We start from the raw sequence: 22389 nt of genomic DNA, 5'->3' as shown, positions 1-22389 counted from the left end.
ATATGGAGAAGGATGGAGCGAGTGAAGTGGACGGACAGAATAAGAAATGAAGCTGTGTTGGAAAGAGTGGATGACGAAAGAATGATGCTGAAACTGATCAGAAAGAGGAAAAGGAATTGGCTGGGTCACTCGTTGAGAATACATTGCCTATTGAAGGATGCACTGGAAGGAATGGTGAACGGGAGAAGAGTTCGGGTCAGAAGAAGATATCAGATGATAGACGACATTAAGATATTTGAATCTTATGAGACAAAAAGGAGAGTAGAAAATAGGAAAGACTGGACAATGCTGGTTTTTAGTGAAAAACCTGCCCTTGGGCAGAACACTATGAATGAATGAATTATTCCTACATGATTATATTACTATTATTATCATTTTACTATTTTATTATTACTATAAATATTATCAGTAGTATTTTTGAGATAACCTCCGAAAAGTAGAGCACGCAATAATGAAATGTTTAACCATAATGTGCAAGTCACAAACGATTTTTGGTTTGACGTTATGCGTATGAATACAATAATGGTTGAATATTCACATTTCCTCTGCTACCCGATCTATTTACATCAACGGCCTGTGTCTTTAATATTCAAACATATGACTGCCAATATCTATTCACTGACCAGCTGAAAACATTGGCTAACATGGCCACTTTGTATCCGACTATAATTCTAAATGCCTATACAAGAAGACGATATTATATTTCAAAAAGGATAATCTATATATATAATTTGAACTGGTAATGGAAATTACGGGAAAACGGCTGAACGGATTTTAATAAATGGCCCCTCATTTTGAAGCTTGGAACCCAAAGTTTTTAGGAAAAGTAGTAGTTTTCAGTGAAATGTCAATTTTCCTACATCATTTTCCTATTTTCCAAAATCCATCTGTTGTCAGTTTTGAGAACTAATTTTATTCAATCACGGCCGACTTGATTGAATTTCAGAACAAAACACACACTACAATAAACAATAGGCATGGATAAATATATAATAGGATGCGAAACTGCGGACAGCACGATCTAGATGCGGTATTCTGAAATAAGGTGATCAGCGCCCGACGTCGTAGGTGGTAAATCATAGAACTACGTGAGGACCAGAGTTCTCCACTCTCCGATACGAAGTAGTCAGAACGTTGGCCGATGACTAGCCAACAGCGTTATGAAGGCAAGATGGATTCCAGAAAAATGCAAAAGATTCGAGGAAGATGCTCAGCGCCTGGATGCAAGACTGTTAATACTGTGGGAGGGAAGCATTTTTTCTATTTTCCTCAGGAACCTATGAGGTAAGCTTTAGTATTATTATTGTGTCCTGTGTAGCCTAAACCTTACACTTGAAAACAATGTACTTTTTGGTGAAGTAGGTTAGACGAGCTGTGCATTGCTTTCTGCTAATTTATTTAGGATTATAGTAGGAGTATAAATTTAGATGGTTCCGAAATTCAGTCAAACTGTAACGAAATGTGAAATATTGACGAAAAAGAGCAAGAAGGCTGAAAATGAAACCTCGTAAATCTGAATTGTAGCATTAGGCCACATGGCTGCAAACTAAAACCACGTGGTTTTTAGTATAAACATCTCACAGTTATGGAAAATAAAATTATGCCTTCTTTGATGTAGTTAGCCATTCTGGAGAAATTCTCAATCATATGTAATAATAATAATAATAATAATAATAATAATAAGATTAGGCCTAATATTTAATTTAGTTTGTACCCAATATCTGTTGCTGCTACCAGTTTTCCTATGGTCACTCAACACCTAGTGATGCGCATTAGACATCTCTTAAAATAACACAAATGCTGCAGATAACTTATTATTTTTTTCCCCAATTTTTGCATGATTTCTATTCAATATTTCTTCTACTTTATCTCATTAGTAATTGTAATCCATTGCTTTAGGTGTTGGAAGTGGCTCCGATTTTGTGGGCTAGAGGACCGGTATCGAGTTGCCGCAGATGCCACACACAGGTTGAGAATCTGCATGGACCACTTCATTGAGTCTGACTATTATAGCTCTTCACAAAAAGTGATACTTAAGCAAACTGCAGTGCCCACTGTTCATGCTAATGGATTAGTGGTGCCATCAAACCCTAAAATCCGGAGCCCACCATCTAGCCCAATTGTGCCTCGAGCGACCTTATCACCGGGGTCTACCCCAACTTTGAGGCATCACAAGACTTTGCGGACGTATGCTAGGAGGGCGAAGATTGATTCTGCAGCTGCTGAAGGTAATTAGTACACTAGCAATGTTTTTATGTCATTCATGTTTAAAATTTCCGATTTCATTACTCTTTTCTTTATTTTCAGGTATGCGTAGTCTCATAGGTTTACAAGCTGCAACTGAGTAGGCTGCAGGCTTGGCAGCTATGCCTCAAACAATTCCTGCTCCTATGAGTACTCCAGCTTCAAAGATTACTGCTTCGACGGCATATGCCGGGATGAATAAAGATGCATGCCAACAAGGTAATTATTCCACTTAGTCAAGTTTATGGATTTCAAGGAATGCCTTAGTTTCTCGTCAGCTGTTCTTACATTACATGTTTCAAAATACATAATTAATTATGTTTCTTTTTTTTGTGATTATTACAGGGAACAGTATGATTGGTGAACAGCTGAGGGGCTATCAGCAACCATCGCTCCTATTCAATGTGGTTCCCACAGCTGAAGGTAAGCGATACTATCTTGTGAGCCCTGTAACATGCTAGTAATCATTTAAGTTAATTGCCCCCTGTCGTATGTCTGCAGTTTTCATACTTCATTCTTTTACAGTAGCGAATAATAACAAATCCTCTTAACTACAGGGCAGTGTGTTTATCTTGTTATATATCGATCGTCCAGTTCAAAAGTGCGACAACTCAAAAATTGCCATTTTTTAGTTATTTATACTACTGAAAGCCCCTTTCGGAGCTCTTTCCGATTCAATATTGAGATAAGTCATATTTACAACCAAAAAGAATAAAAACGAAATAAACTGCTTTAGAAGTAATTATAACTAGGACTTTATTAATTCATTATTACTACATTTCGAAATCTATTAATAATGATATACTCCTCCTGAATACTGACTCAATTCTAATTGTCGTGGTTATGAACCACAAATCTGTCCCTTTTTAGGGGATTTATTTGAAACTTTCAACTGAAGATATCTCAAAACTTGTTTTTTTGAGTTGTCGCACTTTTGAACCAGACGATTGATATTGCAACTGATATCCTGACAAGTCTCCCTGGCACACGAAGTACACTATCATTCCCTCTTACTGACTTCTCTTTAATATCCTAACACCTCTGCTGATTATCCCTTTCTGTTAGTGTCAGTTGTCCTCTATAGCCCAGCCTATTAGCAAAAAAAAATATTTTATATTACAATACAACGAACAATTCAGATTAACACAATCAAATTTGTTGCAGCATTAAACTTTTGGATTGTTACTATTACTTAACATTTATATGAGTTATAATTTGTACAGTTAAGAGCAGTTTGAAATGAATGGAGCACAAAGTGTGTTCAATTCTTGCTTCAATTTAATTTATCATTTATTTCCTTAGACACTGACATGAATACATCCAAGATGGAACAGTTTCCTTCAGCTTCAGCTACACCTCCTTCCAAACTTGGTAAATATTGATCACATTTTGATGTATTGTCAATTTTGTAGTATGTTATATAGCCTATCCATAGCTTGCATGCCTTTTGTTAGGCCTACATTAACTTAACAAGGCTAAAGGTGTTGTCACGTTTCATTTTTTATTTAAAATAGTTCCCAGCAATTAGATTAATCTGAAGTTAATTTCGTAATCTTTAGGTCCTGGTGTTGCAAAGCGAAAACTTTTCTCGAGTCCTCACTTCTCATCTTCACCCAGGAGCAACAAACTAAAAATGGCAGCTCTGAAAGCAAAGGTGAAGAGACGAGAAAAAATTGCAGTGTCTTTAAAGTAGTGTAAATAGCTCATATTGTGTGTAACAAAAAGGTATAATATCATATTGGTGGAAAGTTCATAGCTTTTTTTATTATTTTTTTAAATTTGTATTTTTTTTTTTTTGCCCCAGAAAAAAATGTTTTTAGCAAATGTTAAATATATTGTGTAATTGTAGGGAGCAGTAGTTACAGTATGTGGTACATGTGTGTGTATGTAAGAGAGATATTTGACTTTGGAAGTTGGGGGTTAACATACCTTCAGTTCACCTAGTAAACTTTTTTGCCCAACATAATGCAAGTAAGTGATGCAGCTCATGTATTTCACTCTGACCCTCAGTACATACAACATTTTGGTATACGTTACCGTTATGTGTATGCCAAACAAAAATGTCTAAGAACCTTAGATGTGATCCTAGAAAAGTGTTCTAAAATGTGTTGCAAAATAGTAGATAGTAATATGACAGTTTCAATTATCAAACATTTTTTTGTAGTATCTGAAATCCGATTAATGTAATATGTATCTAGTCAGCGATGTATGCAACGGAGGGGAGAAAGGAATTGGCCACTCTTACTCATTACCTCCTGCTCTGATTGTCCCACGAGTGTTACTTGTAGGGTCCAAACCTGTTTTTGGACAGTTGACTAACCAATAGTTGATGGGTCCAGGCAGACAAGGGGACAAACCATAAATTTCGATACGTAGGATATCTCATTGGAATGTGAAGAAATATGTTCTGACTAAACTATATGACAAAACATTATTCAAATGGTATCATTTACATCTGTAAACGAGCACAGATGGCAGAGCATTCCAAAATATAAATATATAGATGTGGCTTTTTCTCTTATCCGACTGGGCCCCACAATTTCAATTATTCAATTTGTTGTATAGACTTTACCAATGTACTGCACACTAAATATGTAAGTGTATCTGTGTGTATAGGATTACCAGATGTTCTGGCTTTCGCTTGACATGTCCTGCATCCTGCCAGGGTTCATAAAAATCAGAAATTGTCCTGCTTTTCTTTCTTGCCAATTCCCAATGGACAAAAGAGAGTAACTATTGAGTTGGGTCCATTAGAGGAATTATGTTTGTAAAATCCTTGCTCAAACAAGTCGAGTCACCAGAGAAGTATTAACAATCCGAAAATTAAATAAGGTAAAAGCTAATTTAGAATCCGTATACTTCAATTCTATTCATGATAATAGTTTTGTATCAGTTTTATTGTACAAAGACAAACAAATTACCTAATTATATAACAGAATGTAAAAAGACGTCACGTCAAGTATCAAGTTAGTCTATTATGCCCTGCTTTTATATGGAAAATTCTTTTTCATTTAAAATGACCTGCTTTTAAATTATTACAATCTGGTAACCCTAGTGCACATGTAGTGTATGTTAAACAGTGATATGATGGACCTTGTCAAAATTGTGTTGTTGAATGTATTGTAAAATAGTATACAGTAATATAGTAATTTCAATTATGTAACTAGTTTTTGCAGACTTAAAGTGCACTATACACTATTACCTAAAGAATAAAATCCCAATTATCTAACCTTGTTTTCTTTTATTTTCTGTCCCTGTTTGGCTGTATTTTAATTAGTTACATTATAAGGTAGTGTAAAATAGACCGTCTCTTCCAACTATTGGCTCCAATAACAATTTTCAGTGAAAGATGATGTGAGGAATAAAATTTTTAAAGTTTTACTTTAAATTGAGGGTTTGGGGCGGGGGGGGGGAGGAGGAATATTTACTGCATATAGTTCAACTTTTCGCCGCCAGGCGCGCTGCTAGATACGCGGAGTAATTAGTTATTATTTTCGCTACTTGGGTGCGCTGCTGGATGCACGGAGTAGTTACTCTTTTCGCTACTTGGTGCGCTGCTAGATGTAATAACGCCTCTAACCGCATATAGATGGCAGCACGATCAATTCTACAACAGCGCCTCTAGTATGTGTTACGGGAAACTCAGTGAGTTTCGCATCCTATTATATATTTATCCATGCAATAGGCTATTACACGAAGGCCATGACCTGCAGGATTGCCGACATATTTAGAGCTCAATTCAATTTGTTATTAAAAACTGATTCTGCAGTGTATAATTTTCTGAGTACAGCTGTGTATTGGATATTCAAATCTACGAAACTTGAGGTGGTTTGATGACATTATTACCATTAGAAATTAAATATTATTATAGTTAATATCATGATGCGTCTATTTTTCATTAATTGTACATAATATTGATGCTATAGTGATGATATGAAAGTGAAAAGTTTTGAGGTTATGTAAGTAAATGTAGAGAATATCTTAATTTAGATCTTCATTTCTATAATTTACTGAGTGACTGCTATATATAACTACAAAACTTAAGATAATAATATTGTTATTAAAAATCAATACTTTTTATACTTATTAACCAAGTGGGGTTGCGTCTTTTTCATATAGGCCTACTTAATCACGGTTAGTGTAGATATTGATATGTGTCATTGTCTTCAGTATTGGCTCGAGAGAGCGCAAAAATTACAGTTCGTAAGGAAAGATAAAAAGTTATTATTTACTGATAAAATAAGAGGCCTAGAAAATTTTGTATTCTCCAGATCATTTCAGCAAGATCTCTTAGTAGGATAAAATGATTTTACGCTCTACATTTCAAGTTCTACATGCAGCAGCTATACGAAAATGCTATTGTTCGAAAGCTTAGCAAACCTGACATTTTTTTAACTTTTGCCTACAATCCACAATGACCTGAAATACTGACGCTACTACTGCTATCGTTCTGACATTGATACTTGCGTTTTCGCGTTGAAACTCAAAAACTGAAGTTGAATAGGTTCAAGAAAAAGTATTTGGTCTAAAAAAATCCATTCAGAGGGAGTATGTTTCATTATCATGGAAGTAAATAACTATCAAAAAGACAAGTATTCTTCATTGAAAATAAATGTGAAAAATTTTTATTTGAACATCTAACGAACTTAGTTTGCAGCAGCATTTGCTGCACAAGCCACTAGCAATATTATAAATCGGAACACAGCTAGTAACACTCCAGTCCCAATGTGGCAAACTGACGAACTTCCATGATGATATATCTTTCTACAGTATATCATAACCCTACTGGCTAGAAATGTTGCTTCTCTTGTTGGTATGAACTATGTTATCTACTTCACTTCTCATAGACTAATTCTTACAGGTATTAAACAAGCAGAAAATAAACAAACCGAAATACAGTTAAATTTTGTAACACGTTCAAACAGCGCATAAATTACTGTAGTCTAACAACGCTCAATGCCTCTTACAGTCACATGACTCTCAATAACGTGTGAGGCTCATCCCAGCACAAGAGCTGTCGTAGTGGCGAAAAGTTAAGCATTAGTGAGTGAATAATAAGAAGAATGTCAGCAGAAAAGTCTCCACGGTTTGTGAAAAGACAAAAATAGCAATTATTCGAGTTACAGGCTTAATTGAATAGGTTTGAATTTATTTATAAATGAATTCATAAATTTGTACAATCTTTTCCGCTACGAATTTAAACGAACCGGGTTGATGACGGCATTGAGTTATAAAATCAGGTTAGTACTCCTTCCTTCCCAGTTTGCGAGCGCCGCTGCTCGTCTGTTATCCGGAGTCGAGTGATGAAGCCTACCGATATGCAGGAGGTGGAAACCCTTGCCTCCCATCTCGACTTGAACGTCTACCGCATAATCGATACATCGATCCATACGCAATCCCACTTCCTGCCTCTCTTCTTCCACAGCTTCTGTTGTCACATCTGTATCGCGAAGAGAACATCTCTTTTTGTTGATCCTACGTACCCAAGGAATGCAGTCTGCACTTATCTCAAGATGCCGTTAAAACGCCTGCCGATATTTTTTGGCTTGTTAGCAAGGAACGGTTTTTAAACTTACAGCATCAGAATTTATTTTACTCGCGTTTCTTTAGCCTCAAACTGAATTAAATAAAGGTCTTGGAAAATAATTCAATTGTTATTTCAATAGGTCCATTAGCCACACTATTTGTAAGTGTATGTCTGGAATTTCGTAATTATCTACATCTGTATAAAAATGAATGGTTACAATAGGGCTACGTTATAGTCCCTGTACAACATATTTCTTCTGTAATAATCTAAAAGAAATATTTAAACACATAGTAAGCTGCATAATAATTTTGCAATATTCTGTGAATTTATAGCGTAAGTTACTGCATGATTTTATAGTTTGAAGCCGAAAAAATACTATTGGAATTAGGAAATTATTATAAGACTGAAGAAGACAAAAACAGAAACATAACGATATTTTCATCATATGCGGAGGCGAAGAGGAATGCAGAAAATGAGAAGATTAGAAACTCTTGGGTTTTCAGTCAAGCCAAAAAATTACGAATGAAAATGAATCGATATTTTGAAGTAAACTTCGTACTAATTTTTTTAACCATCAGATTTCATGTCACACATTACATGTATTTCAGTATTTATCGATTTTGAATAATGTTTAAAACCAAAAGTAAGTAATGATTCGTAACATAAATTTGAAATTTTAGATTTTCCAGCACAAAGGTTCTTCAAGAATTGTGAGGAATCCCGTTAAAAAGTAACAAGGGATTCACAGTCACAATGATTTTTAATGCGACTCTCTTTTATATTTTTGTATTATATTATTAACTTTTATCATTAGAGACCTGGTTTCTTTATGGTTTAGTACTTTTTAATGTACCATATTTCATTTTTGGTTATTAAGGATAACTTCCATGATAGTATCCAGTTATGCAGATAAAGCTAGTTGCCTATTCAATTACGCTCGTCGCTTATTCACCTGCAAGTAAGTTATTCAACATATGACAGATGGCAACACGGTACGTTTCCCATGTGCAGATCTAGCGAAGATTTCTTGAACTTCGTGTTACGTTAAAAGTGTTAAATTTTCTCATGCATGAATACTTATTACGCCAAAACTACTATAGTGTAATACGGAATGAAGTCTTTTTATTATAATTATACTAAATGTATTAAGGATGCAGCTCATGTTGGCTTCATTTTCTCATGCTCAAGGAAAAGGAAACGGCCTTGTTCTTAGTTTAATATGTTAAAAATCGATCATTTTAATAATATAGAGAGAACATTCGATAGATTGATGTAATAACACTTCCAAAATTGATGGATATGCACTCTGTGGGAATTCTGTAGAAGAATGTAATCGAAAATATAACTTCGTTACAAATATTTGTGTTGTATGATATGACAATCCTGTTACAGAACAAAATGTGAAAGAAACCGCGTTGGATCGTCAAGGATACTTGCTTACAGCAATGCATATCAATTCTAATATTTGTATGTAATTAATTGGAAATGTAATAATTTCCGAAGCAGCTAGAATTTAATATATTTAAAAATTTCGAATAGCGCACTCAAAAAGTTTTGGATATCCGTACCGTGTCATAGATTTAAAAATAATAAACGTTTCGAAGTGACGGATAGGCTTCATTGTTAGGAAATATATTTCTAGAGAACAGCTCTTAGTAAGGGTGAACTCTTAATGTTTTGCTGTTAGTGATAAGAAGTTAAATAAAAACCTAACTTCTTCTCTAGTCAAACAAGGACACAACTGAATTCCCTTGCGAAGTTTCCAGAGTAAACACCGAAACCTTTGTGAAGTTTCCAGAGTAAATAATGAGTTGCGATGTTTCCAGTGTAAATGATTAAATTCCCTAATATATTTATTTGATATATTCACATTATTCCCCACAACAACTAATTGGCTAAGTGTTATATTAAAAATGAGGACTAGCTCTGTAGTTATAATTGCTAAGTCTGACTGTAGAAATGAATGCGAAGTGATTATCCCCTCAAACTATTATCGGAGTTAGTCCATTAGCTGCTACGTGCGGTATTGTCTTCACTGATGCCTCACGCAACCTCAAAACCAAGGAGCTTAAGTAATGCAAACTTTATGGTGAGAGGGGAAAAATAACAAACTAATTAATAGTGATTGGCAGTAACAAATTTAACTTTATAAATGCTTGCGGCAGTGTAAAAAAAAGCGTTTTCTAACTAAACATAAAAATACCTAAAAATTAATTGAGGCAGTACCGTAACAAGTTATGTATTAGATCATATCAACGAAAAAATTTCCGAAAAATTGATAGAAAGATAAGATACTTAGTAACCTCCCTAAACACAAAGTAGTGGAATACTCTAGTGCGAAATCTTAATAGCTGTTACACTGTGAACTTATATGAAATAATGTTGAATTTCTGACTCTAGAGAAAATGGTTCTGGTTCTCGTTCCCAGTTTTTTCGGAAACTATTCCAACCGAGGGGTTGTCTACTCTGTATTCCAGCTACCTATAAACTGGAAGTTGCCTGATTCGAAGAATTGGAAACGGAGGACGTGTGAAAGTGAAGACTTTTGATTCACAATAAACCGAGAACGGAAACGACTATGCATATCGATATGTAGTCAATAACAATATGTAAAGTCTATATTACGGATTCTGATGTTATATATGTATAATTGACCAATGACGTTCTCTCATGAGAGCAAACCAGCCAACATAAACACAGGTTAACCAACTTCAGAACTTATGACACAGAATATTTAAGAATTCAATTCACGTGATAATCTGTTCACATACTGTATATAACTTACATAAGGTACCTAAGTGGGATCAATCGACCTGGCTGTATAACCGAAATACTCCTCCATCTATACAAAGCATTGGTTCGATCCCTATGCATACATCCCTCCATTTTCCTCACACAAGCCCCTACAACGACCCAATCAAAATTCGAAGTCCGCGGAAGAAGAATTCTCCGCCAAATCTTCCACCTGCACAGACGGACCAGAAACAACACAGTTTACACTACGACAAAAATGAAGCCACTCTTCACACATCTAAACAACATAAACAGGAAATACACACATTCGGCAGTACATCGCGTATATACACAACACATCTTCGCAAATCCACCGAACACAAACAACAGAACAACACTGGAGAAACTCTTCTACAACTACCACCAGCCCCAACCACCAAACTAAAACACACAAACAAAACCGCAAACACGTGTTGGAAATTTGGATACTGCCTGAGAGGACACACGATAGCAACAGAGAGGCAGATCAATAAAATAACACCACACCATGAAAGTCTCCATAATCAATCAGACGCTTCTGCCACCGGAAGGGGAAACTTAAAAATCTAATATATATATATATATATATATATATATATATATATATATATATATATACGTGCATATGTATGTATGTATGTATGTATGTATGCACAGTGTTCTGCCCAAGAGCAGGTCTTTAACTGTAAACCCAGCTTTCCCATTCTTCCCAATTTCTTGCTTTTCTCTTTAATCTCCCCATATAATACCTTAACGTTGTCTATCAGCTGATATCTTTTACCCCGAACTCTTTTCCCGTTCACCATTCCTTTTAAATATCGCAATCAACAAATTAGGCCTACACCAAAATAAAAGGAATCAGTCACTGCACTCACGCACCTATTGGCACTTATGCCAGAAATAGTGTCATATATGTAAATATAATTTTATTATTATTATTAGCCTATTATTATTATTATTATTATTATAATTATTAGCCTATTATTATTATTATTATTATTATTATTATTATTATTATTTATGTACAATGGCTGGATAGGGTATCCTGCGCGTATAAGACCCTAAAACGGCCTCTGACTCAAAGCCAGAAATGTCAATAAACAACAATAATAGCATTGAAAGTGATTCTACTGAATTTCCGAGTTAGTTAGAAACTATGCATGAAGAAGAACTTATGTCATGGTCTTCTTGCTACAAAATATACTACAATCAAATAGCTTTATCATTGCAAGAGAACGAATCTAGTAGGCTGTGATCGGAAACGAGAACGGCAAAGTTGAAACTTGGGTGATCTCAAGTTTCCGTTCCAAGCCTCCGGCAAACTTCAGGTTAACTGTGAATGCTCACATTTAAATATATACATTTTAACCATTTTTCGTTCTCGTTCTAGTTCTGGTTCTCGTTTCCGGTTTATTGTGAACCAGCTTTTAATGCCATCCGTAACTTAATTCTTTTCTTATATCTCTGCAATATCAGTGGCGATACTCTGAAAATAAGCCAACAATAAATGAGCAACCTTTGTATATATTGAAATCTAATATGTGACAGAATATGGCCGTTACGAATTTTTATACTGTGATAAAACATAGTGTGACGAAGCATACCCTACCTATAACGAAAAAAGTGCAGCGAAAAGGCCGGATCCAAAGGAAAACAAGCGACGTTGATGTTTTCATGAACTCGTAGCGTCTACTAGTACCACCCTAGATTATATATGTAGCAGATAGGTCGGCCTTATAGGCTTTGACGTTAACAACTTTTGTCAGGTTTACTACGCTCCCATCTATAGTCGCGACGCTGTTATACCCGGCGTCACTCCTCCTCTTTGCTTACGTCTTAAGAAGTCAAGACTCTATAAAGGCTAGGTAGGTAGTATCGCGCGCCATTTTTGTTCTTTCGTTGCCGAGCTACCAGACGAGGGATCTATTTCCCACACCGTTAAATATTATCATGTCGTAGCTCCTATGATAATAAATCAAACGCACTGTAATTCAGCAAATAATTGAGCAGCAAATAACGTCCTCGTGTGCTTTCTGCGAACGCCAACGAAAGAGCCAAAATGGCGGGCGATTATATCAAGTATTTATCTAGCCTTAGGAAATGCTTAACATCTTCATCAGCGAATCACAAGACGCACACGTTTAAATGTAGCCGACCTGCAACGTGATTGGCTGCCGGAAATTAGAGCGACGGGACTATAGTTATTACATAAGGAGTCACGTCATAATTCCCATTTGAATTGCATTAGCGACTGTACTGCTATCTTGTGTTCGTTTACGGCGGACGGGAGGTGATCCTGGCGGTTGTTCTCTTCAAAGTGCTGCCGATATTAACATAGCGATGAGTTATCTGTTACATATATGATCTAGGGTTCCACTCCAGTCATATTGTTGCAGTGAAGGATGGAAATTTGTCACACTGTTGGTGATTATAATGAGGCATTAAATAATTTAGGAGATATCGTTGTATCGATGGAAACGTGATGCAGTGATTTATTCACGAAGGGATGAAAAACATGTGTATTCCCGTAACGGATTTATAATAATGTCAAAATAATTTAAACTTTATGAAATGAAAGTTAAATAGTGTTTTTAGTAATTATTGTCAATCATGTTATATTCGATGCCTTCAGCGTGACGTAAACCTACTGCTGAAGAAAATACTGAATAATCACAACACGATGGACGAGAGAGACACATATTCTACTTCACTGTCGGAAACAGTTTTCATTTGTTATAATTATACTGACGTCGTCATCATCGTCACACTCAATGTCCCCTTTACAATACTTCTTGCATAAAATGTTTAACAAATAACCAAATTTACTCCAATGGTGAATATCTCAAAAACATATTTTTGTCGGTTGGCCTCTTATTGCGCAACTCTGTCCAGTTAGTTGGAGACAAGTAGTACATTTTGTTGTAGAACAGGCATGATAATTTGGTGATTACTTTATTATGTAAACTACTTAAGATACAGAGCTGAAATTTTGTATGCTAATGTAAACTATATAGTTTAAGATGAATGGACTACTATTTTAAAATATTTAATTCAATAAGTGAAAATGTGTACCCATTTGTCATATTTTAGGACAAAATAAACGTATGGGGATTTGTCACATTGTGCTTGTGAAATTGAAAAAGTAACTTACTATTTTTATCCCAATCATTTTTTCAAATAATATGTTTTTGGACATGGAAGGAAAGTTTGAAAAATGTGAAGTTAAAACTTTTTGTAATAGGTGCTCCTAAATTGTTGACAATCGCAAAACTTTTTCTTCAATAGACTTTTCTTTCTGCCATGACCGAACAATTAATTTATTTCCATGAATCATGCCTTAATAATTATTATTATAATTTTAATAGTTGTATCATACATAATAATTGCAATAGTTTTTAAGAAATACATTAATCGATTTTTATTGGAAGGCCAAATTAATTGAATTAGAATGAACAATTGCCTCTGCTGTAGGCTTAATTCTAGTTTTTATTGCAGTACCATCCCAAAACAATGACCAGCTCAAAACTCGCCAACATTTGCTTATCACAAGGTGCAAAAGATATTAGTCCGTTTGATAGAAACAGAGGAAAAAATATTTTTATTTATTCATGTTTATAAGCGAAAATATTGTAAAAAGCACTACCCTGTACCCCCAACATTATTATTATTATTATTATTATTATTATTATTATTATTATTATTCCCAGACAGCGGATTTTCTGTCACTACACAGCAACAAGACGTCACGTCCCTTGGCGTACGGAGGGAGCGTAGCAGTGAGTTTAATGACTAACATATACCTAACGTTCAGTATCGGGACCGAAAATCCGCTATTTTAATTTCTTTGTCAGCAGTTTTACACTTGTTTTCCCCAAGATTTTAGAACAAATGTCTGATCAAATCCTGAAATAAACAGGCCACAGACCTGCTTTCTCTCGCATAGCTCTGTCGGATCTTCAAATTGTGACTGATGGCGACAGGTCGCAATATAAAGCTCTCTTTCTCCCCTACAAAAATTCTTTTCAGTTCCTTAAATAAGATGGCGCGGACGGAGTGAGACAGTTGCCTTCAGACTAGCACTGGAAACTCACATAAATGTTAAAATCGATCCCAAAAACCTTCGCGAGAACGTTAACTCTCGTACCTTTCAGGTTATAACACCTCCCTTGTCCTTCGTCGATTCATAACCATCATCGTTATCACAATCATCATTACCAACAACAGAACCGTGTTCGCGAAAGTTTCGTGAGTTAATGGGTCTAAGAGAGAGAAGTCTGCGTTCCTTGATGGCGAACGTTGCTGTACATATTGTCACGCTCGTAATGGCTGAAGAGGAGATTATGAAAAGCCCAAAGTACTACACAGAGGATGACGATGATGAGTGTGTGCTATGCTGAATTCATTAGTCTCGCATACACGTTAATCCGATAATTTTGTCCCCCTTCCGTGCATTACCGTAAATCTGTTGCATTACCATTGACTGCGGGTCCCTCACTCCATTGTCCATTCATCACGTCAAATGATTCAATTTGTCATTAACTCAGCGGAGGCGTGCGATACACTGCAGCTCGCTGCGGAATATCTACGAAGTTGCAAAATTTCAATTGTGTGAGAAGAAATGCGCTGTTGTTAGAATAGTGATTACTTACTTACAAGTGGCTTTTAAGGAACCCGAAGGTTCATTGCCGCCCTCACATAAGCCCGCCATCGATCCCTATCCTGTGCAAGATTAATCCAGTCTCTACCATCATATCCCACCTCCCTCAAATCCATTTTAATATTATCCTCCCATCTACGTCTCGGCCTCCCCGAAGGTTTTTCCCCCCTCTGGTCTCCCAACTAACACTCTATATGCATTTCTGGATTCGCCCATACGTGCTACATGTCCTGCCCATCTCAAACGTCTGGATTTAATGTTCCTAATTATGTCAGGTGAAGGATACAATGCGTGCAGCTCTGCGTTGTGTAACTTTCTCCATTCTCCTGTAACTTCATCCCCTTTCGCTCCAAATATTTTCCTAAGCACCTTATTCTCAAACACCCTTAATCTCTGTTCCTCTCTCGAAGTGAGAGTCCAAGTTTCACAGCCATACAGAACAACCGATAATATAATTGTTTTATAAATTCTAACTTTCAGATTTTTTGACAGCTGACTGGATGACAAAAGCTTCTCAACCGAATAATAACAGGCATTTCCCATATTGATTTTGCGTTTAATTTCCTCCCGAGTGCCATTTATATTTGTTACTGTTGCTCCAAGATATTTGAATTTTTCCACCTCTTCGAAGAATAAATCTCCAATTTTTATATTTCCATTTCGTACAATATTCTGGTTACGAGACATAATCATATACTTTGTCTTTTCGGGATTTACTTTCAAATCTATAGCTTCGCTTGCTTCAAGTAAAATTTCCGTGTTTGTGGATTTTCTCCTAACATATTCACGTCATCCGCATAGACAAGAAGCTGATGTAACCCGTTCAATTACAAACCCTCTATGTTATCCTGAACTTTCCTAATGGCAGTGATTATAGATACGTTATTCTTCAAGAAATGAAGAACTTTTGGATTATGTTGTCTTTCTTAGCACGCTTAATATATTATAAGGAAAGATTGTTCCATTAATACTATGTAAATTTCTGGGACTGATTGAGAGAATTCATAGATTAGATTAGCGACGCCTGTCTGAAAATACCTTTGTTACAGTTACAATTGTAAGTTTACACTTGTAATTTTTATCTCCAATATCCCCCCACATTCTTGACATCGATGGACCAATATTGTACTGAAAGGACTGTGAATTTTTATACATTATTTATTTTCAGTAGTATGCTTCTGACATACTGAAGTTCTTTAAAAGTAAGAAAAATCTTCTCATTTTAATAGTCTATATTTCAGTCACTAAGGAATTAAAACTTTAAACAGACATTGTAGAGAGCCAGTAACAAAATTTAGGCCATCTGAAATTTCCAAGTTCAAGTCACAAATACTAAGCATTCTCAGTAAGCACTGAAAATTCAGGTGGCCCAATTTTTTTTCTGGGTCTGTACTATACAACAAAAATTACGTATAGTGTATGCAAGACAAACCGACCGAGGTGGCATATGCATTCCGCATGGGATTCGCATTCGGGAGGTCCGCGTTTCAAATCCCCGGACCGACCAACCTGACTGACTGTGTTTTTCCGTGGTTTTCCACAGTTACTTAGGCAAATGCCGGGTTGGAATTTAATTACCATGGTACATTTCCCTTCCTCCTCCCTGTAGAAAAAGAATTTAGATTTCATATCATATCATTCATTCTCATTATCTCATTCCATAGGCATATTCAGATCATGACGCATGTCTTCGTCCGCTTGCAGAAGGGACGTCCTCTCAGAAATCGTTTCTGGGTTTAAGCCTTTTGCAATATCTCTGTCGTCCACACCTATGGAGTAATGGTTAGCGCGTCTGACCGCGAAACCAGGTGGCCCGGGTTCGAATCTCGGTCGGGGAAAGTTACCGGGTTGAGGTTTTTTCGGTTTTTCCTTCAACCCAATATGAAAAAATGCTGGGTAACAATAGATGCTGGACTCCTGACTCATTTCACCGGCATTATCAGATTAATTTCATTCAGGCAATAAATAACCTGAGATGTTGATAGAGCGCCATAAATTAACCCACTAAAATATATCTCTGTCAGGATTCATTCCTTAAGAGCACTTCTGCGAACGCTTCGACACCTTAGAAGGGCTGTCGGAATGGCTCCTGTGCTGCTTAGTTAGGGGTTTTCTGAGCGAGTATGTGAGAGTATCATGCAGCCGGTGGGCTAGTACGCCTCATTCTCATTCATCCTATAATTTGGGGTGTAAAATAGGCCACTGTCGAGCCGACGTCTTGAAGGGTTGTCTCTAAGCCACCCCTAGCGACTCAATACTGCTGCTACGACTACTATATGTAGGATAAGAATTCAAAACTAGTCTTTTATGAAAAATGATAATGTACTGTATAGTGAAGATCACGTATGAGCAGTTCCTAAAAGGCTAATTTGGCCATCTCTTAAGTGTTGCCAACTAATACCAGATATCATCAAAGACGGTAAAACCACAATGTCATGTACTTTAATAATAATAATAATAATAATAATAATAATAATAATAATAATAATAATAATAATAGTAATAATAATAATAATAATACTAATGTCTTACATATTTACTTATTTACCAGATCTTACCTTTATGTTGGGCGGTGTTTTCTAAATGGTTCAATAATTTGTGATAGAGTAGATCTGTATTTTCCTCCCAGACCTCTCGCACATTATGTTTGTAATTAGTAGATTAATGGGATCTAATATTAAAATACATTTTGTCTGACAGCATGAAATTCATTGCTTTAACTAAACAGTTTACGATTCACGAGACCTAACCTAAAATGGTATTTTGTTTGATTAATACAAACTCCGGAAACCGAATGCCACCTTGAAATATATGCTTAAGACTACTTACTCCTAATAATTTTTATATTATAGTTATAATTGCTGTCTTCGTACCCATAATTCCTTCTTCATTATCTTCTTCCTTCAGTTCATTAGGCCTATATATATGAACTATAGATTCCTGAAGAGTAGTGTACTCTGAATGGCACACGCTTTCTTTCTAGGAGAAGTCACTGCCACGCTATTTCGCCTCTTTGACATTATTGTAATAAAAATCTAAACACGAGAGAAATTAATTAAAATGTGGAATGATATTTCTATCGGTTACCCAAATGCATGTATCACACCGTATGTCATATTTATTTACACTTACTTGACTACAATCTTGAACTGTAGCCACAACATAATGCAATATATAAAATAACTATTATGTATTAATATTAAATTGATATTAATTATTAGTATTTCAAATTTCACTAGCTTCCAGTAATTGGTTCAGAAATCTAGAACAATTTCAGTTTCCAAAATTTGCACTACTGTTGTCACTGCTGCAAACATAACAGTTAGAATATCACTACCAGTTGTAGTATTTCTCAGTACCGAAATTCGAAACGAAGTTGGCAAAATAAAATTCAACCTGCAAACTAGAAAATCACCATAATCCACTAGCATATGTAGTAGTTGGAGGAAAATGGTTAGGTTTGACCCTTAGGGTATTCAGTAAACTGATCCGGACTATAAACGGGGATAAACTCGCCATAAAAATTTAAACCATATTAGCCTTAACTGTAACTTAAAATAACCATAAATACTTTAGTGAAAAAGTTATGATTTTAAAAATATATTCAGTGCATACGATGTCGTGGTATAAATTTTTTATGATTAAGTTTACTAAACTGATCAAGTTTACCCGAATTTGCGGTATAGGACATTGTTCATTTCATAAGAAATAGTTATGGAGCACGGCAAATTATGTATCCTGTAATGTCTTCCCTAAAAGTGTTGCCCTCCCCCACCATAAAAAAGCAGAAATTATGTCCCTGATTGACTCTCAAGATATAATACTTGTTTCCCAGAAGGAGTTCTCGCTCAAAAATCGCATATACTTACAAGATCTAAAATTGTGAAGTACGGCGTTTTCGAATTGCATTAACTGACATTGTAAAATATTTAATATAAATATATCCTTTTTTCTCATATGTAATAACAACTATTTATTTATTTCCCATACCCCGAGATGTTAAAAACTACGTAGGATCTGTGTTTGTGATGGATGTTTCTCAATGCGTTCCATCGATTTCGGTGGCGATCTTACTGCTACTCCAACCTGGTGTATTTTTGTCTTATTTTGAAGAAGAAGCCACTTTCCTTAGTAATAAATCTGGCATTTTTTCCTCAATGCATTTATCAAATCTCTTCTAAGAAGGTTAGCGCAATATTTCCCATTGACACTTAGCGCCTGGGGCACCCAGTGCTATAGAATAATCTCACTGACGTCAAAGAAGGGAGTCGTCACGATTTCAGCAGGATTGATGAGAATCCTTTTTGGGTGAAAGATAATCCTCGCGATTCATACCAAAGTCTGCGTCTTTACGTAGATTTATCTCAATGGTCATGTCTATTCTCGATATGTCCGATATTGTACAGCAAGTCCCTTGTACAGTGATAAAGTAGGGGTTTGGTGTGCGTTTAGTGCGAGATGAATAATCGGGCCAATATTTTATAACACAACTGTGAATACACACGTGTATGTGAATACAATACTGCCGCCATTTTTCAGCCAGCTTATACACGAAGAAAAACAATACGGTTATTTCCAACAGGACCATGCTACCCACATACTGCCGAACGTTCAATGGATACCATAAAGGAAGTTTTCGAAGACCGGTTAATAAGCAGAGGTTTGTGACCTCCTAAATTCCCTGATCTCAGTAACTGTATTTTTTATCTTCGGAGAAACTTAAAGCGTAAAGTGTATAAAAATAATCCCCTTACTTTAGAACAACTGAAGGACGGAATACGACAGGAAGAGGCAAAAATTACTAAAGGTGAACTGCAGGATTTGTCACATAATTTGTTTAAGGGATGTTGGGCGTGTCTTCCTGCAGAAGGCCGTTTTCAGCAGTATTTGAAGTAATTGGTAATTACGCAATATTTCGTATTTGAAATCCAGCGGCAGCAACGGCACACAGCTCGCGGCCAGTGATGCTATTGTCATGCAGTGAATGTGCGCCGCGCGCCGCTAGACTCAGAATTCCTCGTAAAATGAATTATCTGCAGTTAGATCGCTATGGTTGTGATGGCCTCAATCTTAATACACAATCAAATTTAATAAAGATACTTCTATCACATATCTTTCATAATTTACGAAGAACATACCGTTTTATCCACCAAAAATAATGAGCAATTTGGAATTTATGGTGTAAGAGAGTAAAATAAGATCATATTTTATCTGCGAATGAAAAGATAATTTCCACTAGTACATAAAATCTGTTTACTCTCGTGTGCTATACAATATGAAGGGGTCAGAGCCATAGTGGGCCAAGCGCCATAAATTAAAAACGGAGAAAACAAGGGTGAAAATTAAGTGCTTACCATAATTCCATGAAACGTAGCAAATAATATAAAGTGAGCACATTAAAACTAAATTATATGTCGATCTTCATTAAATTATGGTATTCACTTAACTTCAACCATTGCTTTCTCCGTTTTTAATGGCGCTTGGCCCACTATGGCTCTTAACCCTTCATGTATTCTCCATTATATGTATCTACATTTAATTTTAAATTGCAGGCCTTTTCTTTGTAATGTGTTGATTGTGAAGAAGTTACAAATGAATGATGGGTGTTATTGTAGTTAATATGTTGATAGTCATGGACAAAGTATTTGAAAAAAATTATAATTCATGCTGTGAGTAGAAAAACTTACAATTCATTGATGAGAATAAAGCCGTTGCTTAGGTTGCGATGGACAGTGAAAAAAAAAAATGTTAATTTAGATACCAGCCATGGATAAATTAATATAATACAAGGTGTTAAAAAAAGTATCCAATATTTCAGGAGGTGATAGTATGCATCAAAACAAGAAAATAATGTCCAATAAACATGGGTCCTACAACACATACTTTCTGAGATCTGAACACTTGTTCTTGGAGGTGTTCAATGTGACGTCCATTTATGGCAATGCATTTTTCTGCCCTACAATACAGCAGGCTGCCAGATAATCATACCGTAGTTGACACCCCTGACATGGAATACTGATATGTCGCAAGGAATACTGAAAAGAAAAGTTTGGTTGCAGATATGAGCAGGGTTCAGCAGAGATGGTGTTGTGAATTTTCGTAATCAGCATGTGTGGGCTGATGAAAATCCCCATGCACTTGAGGAAACAAGGCATCAGCACCAATTCTCAATCAACGTATGGGCAGGGGTTCTTGCCGATAGATTAAGGGCCATAGGTGCTACCACAGAGATTAACTGGGGCTCGTTACCAGGACTTTCTTATTAACGTATTGCCTACCTTACTGAAGTATGTGCCATGTCAGCAAAGACTACAGATGTGGGTCATGCATGATGGCACAACAGCACATTTTTCCCGCAATGAGCGTGAACACCTGACGCTGACATTTCAGGACCGCTGGATTGATTGGGGAGGCCCCACACCTTGGCCTGCTCGTTCCCCAAATTTAAATCCCCTAGACTTTTGGTTATCAAGGACAACCAGGTCAATTTCAAAGAATGAGTGATATCCTACGCCGAAGGGCAGAAGAATGCATTGCCATGAATGGACGTCACACTGAGCACCTCCTATGAACAAGTGTTCAGATCTCAGAAAGTACAGTATGTGTTGTAGGACCCATGCTTATTAGACTTTTTTTCTTGTTTTGATGCATACTAGCACCTCCTAAGATACTGGGTACTTTTTAACACTCTGTATATTGAAATCACTGCTAGAAAATCAATATGGTTTTAATACTAATGGACAAAATTCGATGGTGTTCGTGTAAAGGCGGTTATGTCATTTTTTGTGCGATTGGAGTTTTGTTCCCCACGTGAATATAAAAGTGAAGTTCTAAAAGTGGTTGTGCAAAAAACAAAATAATACTATCATTTAATATATTTTGTGTAGAAAATTATTTGCAAAGAAGATCAGAAATTTAATTTTCATTTATCTCAAAAACCATTTCTATGACTTACCTCCCTTTACCCAAACACAATCGAAATTATGTTGAATAATAAGTGACACTCTTGAATGTGTTCAGCAACGAAGTAAGTTTTACGCAGTTGTTTCTCAAATTAAGAACAAAGGAGAAAAGCCTGAAATTGACATATCATTTATGAAAGACTGAAACACAATTTCATAATAAACAAACTTAACTTTGCTTTGTTTGGTTGGTGTTGTTCTAATTGTGTCGCATTAATTACAGTATA

General features: G+C 35.9%; 1 protein-coding gene across 2 annotated transcripts; it reads left to right on the top strand.

Annotated features, from left to right (window-relative positions):
* Positions 1–980: 980 nt before the first annotated feature.
* Positions 981–5473, top strand: LOC138703452 (uncharacterized). Of its 2 annotated transcripts, none has more exons than XM_069831316.1 (5): positions 981–1284; positions 1900–2228; positions 2308–2463; positions 2590–2667; positions 3547–5473. In XM_069831316.1, the coding sequence occupies exons 3-5, from the start codon at positions 2367–2369 to the stop codon at positions 3624–3626; spliced, it is 255 nt and encodes an 84-aa protein (XP_069687417.1). In that variant the 5' UTR covers positions 981–1284; positions 1900–2228; positions 2308–2366; the 3' UTR covers positions 3627–5473. The 2 variants fall into 2 exon arrangements, 1 of the variants encoding a protein (XP_069687417.1); XR_011333170.1 differs by having other exon boundaries at positions 986–1284.
* Positions 5474–22389: the final 16916 nt, after the last annotated feature.

Source organism: Periplaneta americana, chromosome 7 (assembly GCF_040183065.1).
Source record: "Periplaneta americana isolate PAMFEO1 chromosome 7, P.americana_PAMFEO1_priV1, whole genome shotgun sequence".
Lineage (NCBI taxonomy): Eukaryota > Metazoa > Arthropoda > Insecta > Blattodea > Blattidae > Periplaneta > Periplaneta americana.
This window is presented reverse-complemented; position numbering and strand designations above follow the sequence as displayed.

Bases quoted from the DNA above. Each gene is read 5' to 3' on its own strand.
- LOC138703452 (XM_069831316.1), top strand. From the start codon at position 2,367: ATGCCTCAAACAATTCCTGCTCCTATGAGTACTCCAGCTTCAAAGATT. The intron at 2,464-2,589 runs GTAATTATTCCA...TGATTATTACAG, and splicing joins TAAAGATGCATGCCAACAAG to GGAACAGTATGATTGGTGAA. The intron at 2,668-3,546 runs GTAAGCGATACT...TTATTTCCTTAG, and splicing joins TGTGGTTCCCACAGCTGAAG to ACACTGACATGAATACATCC.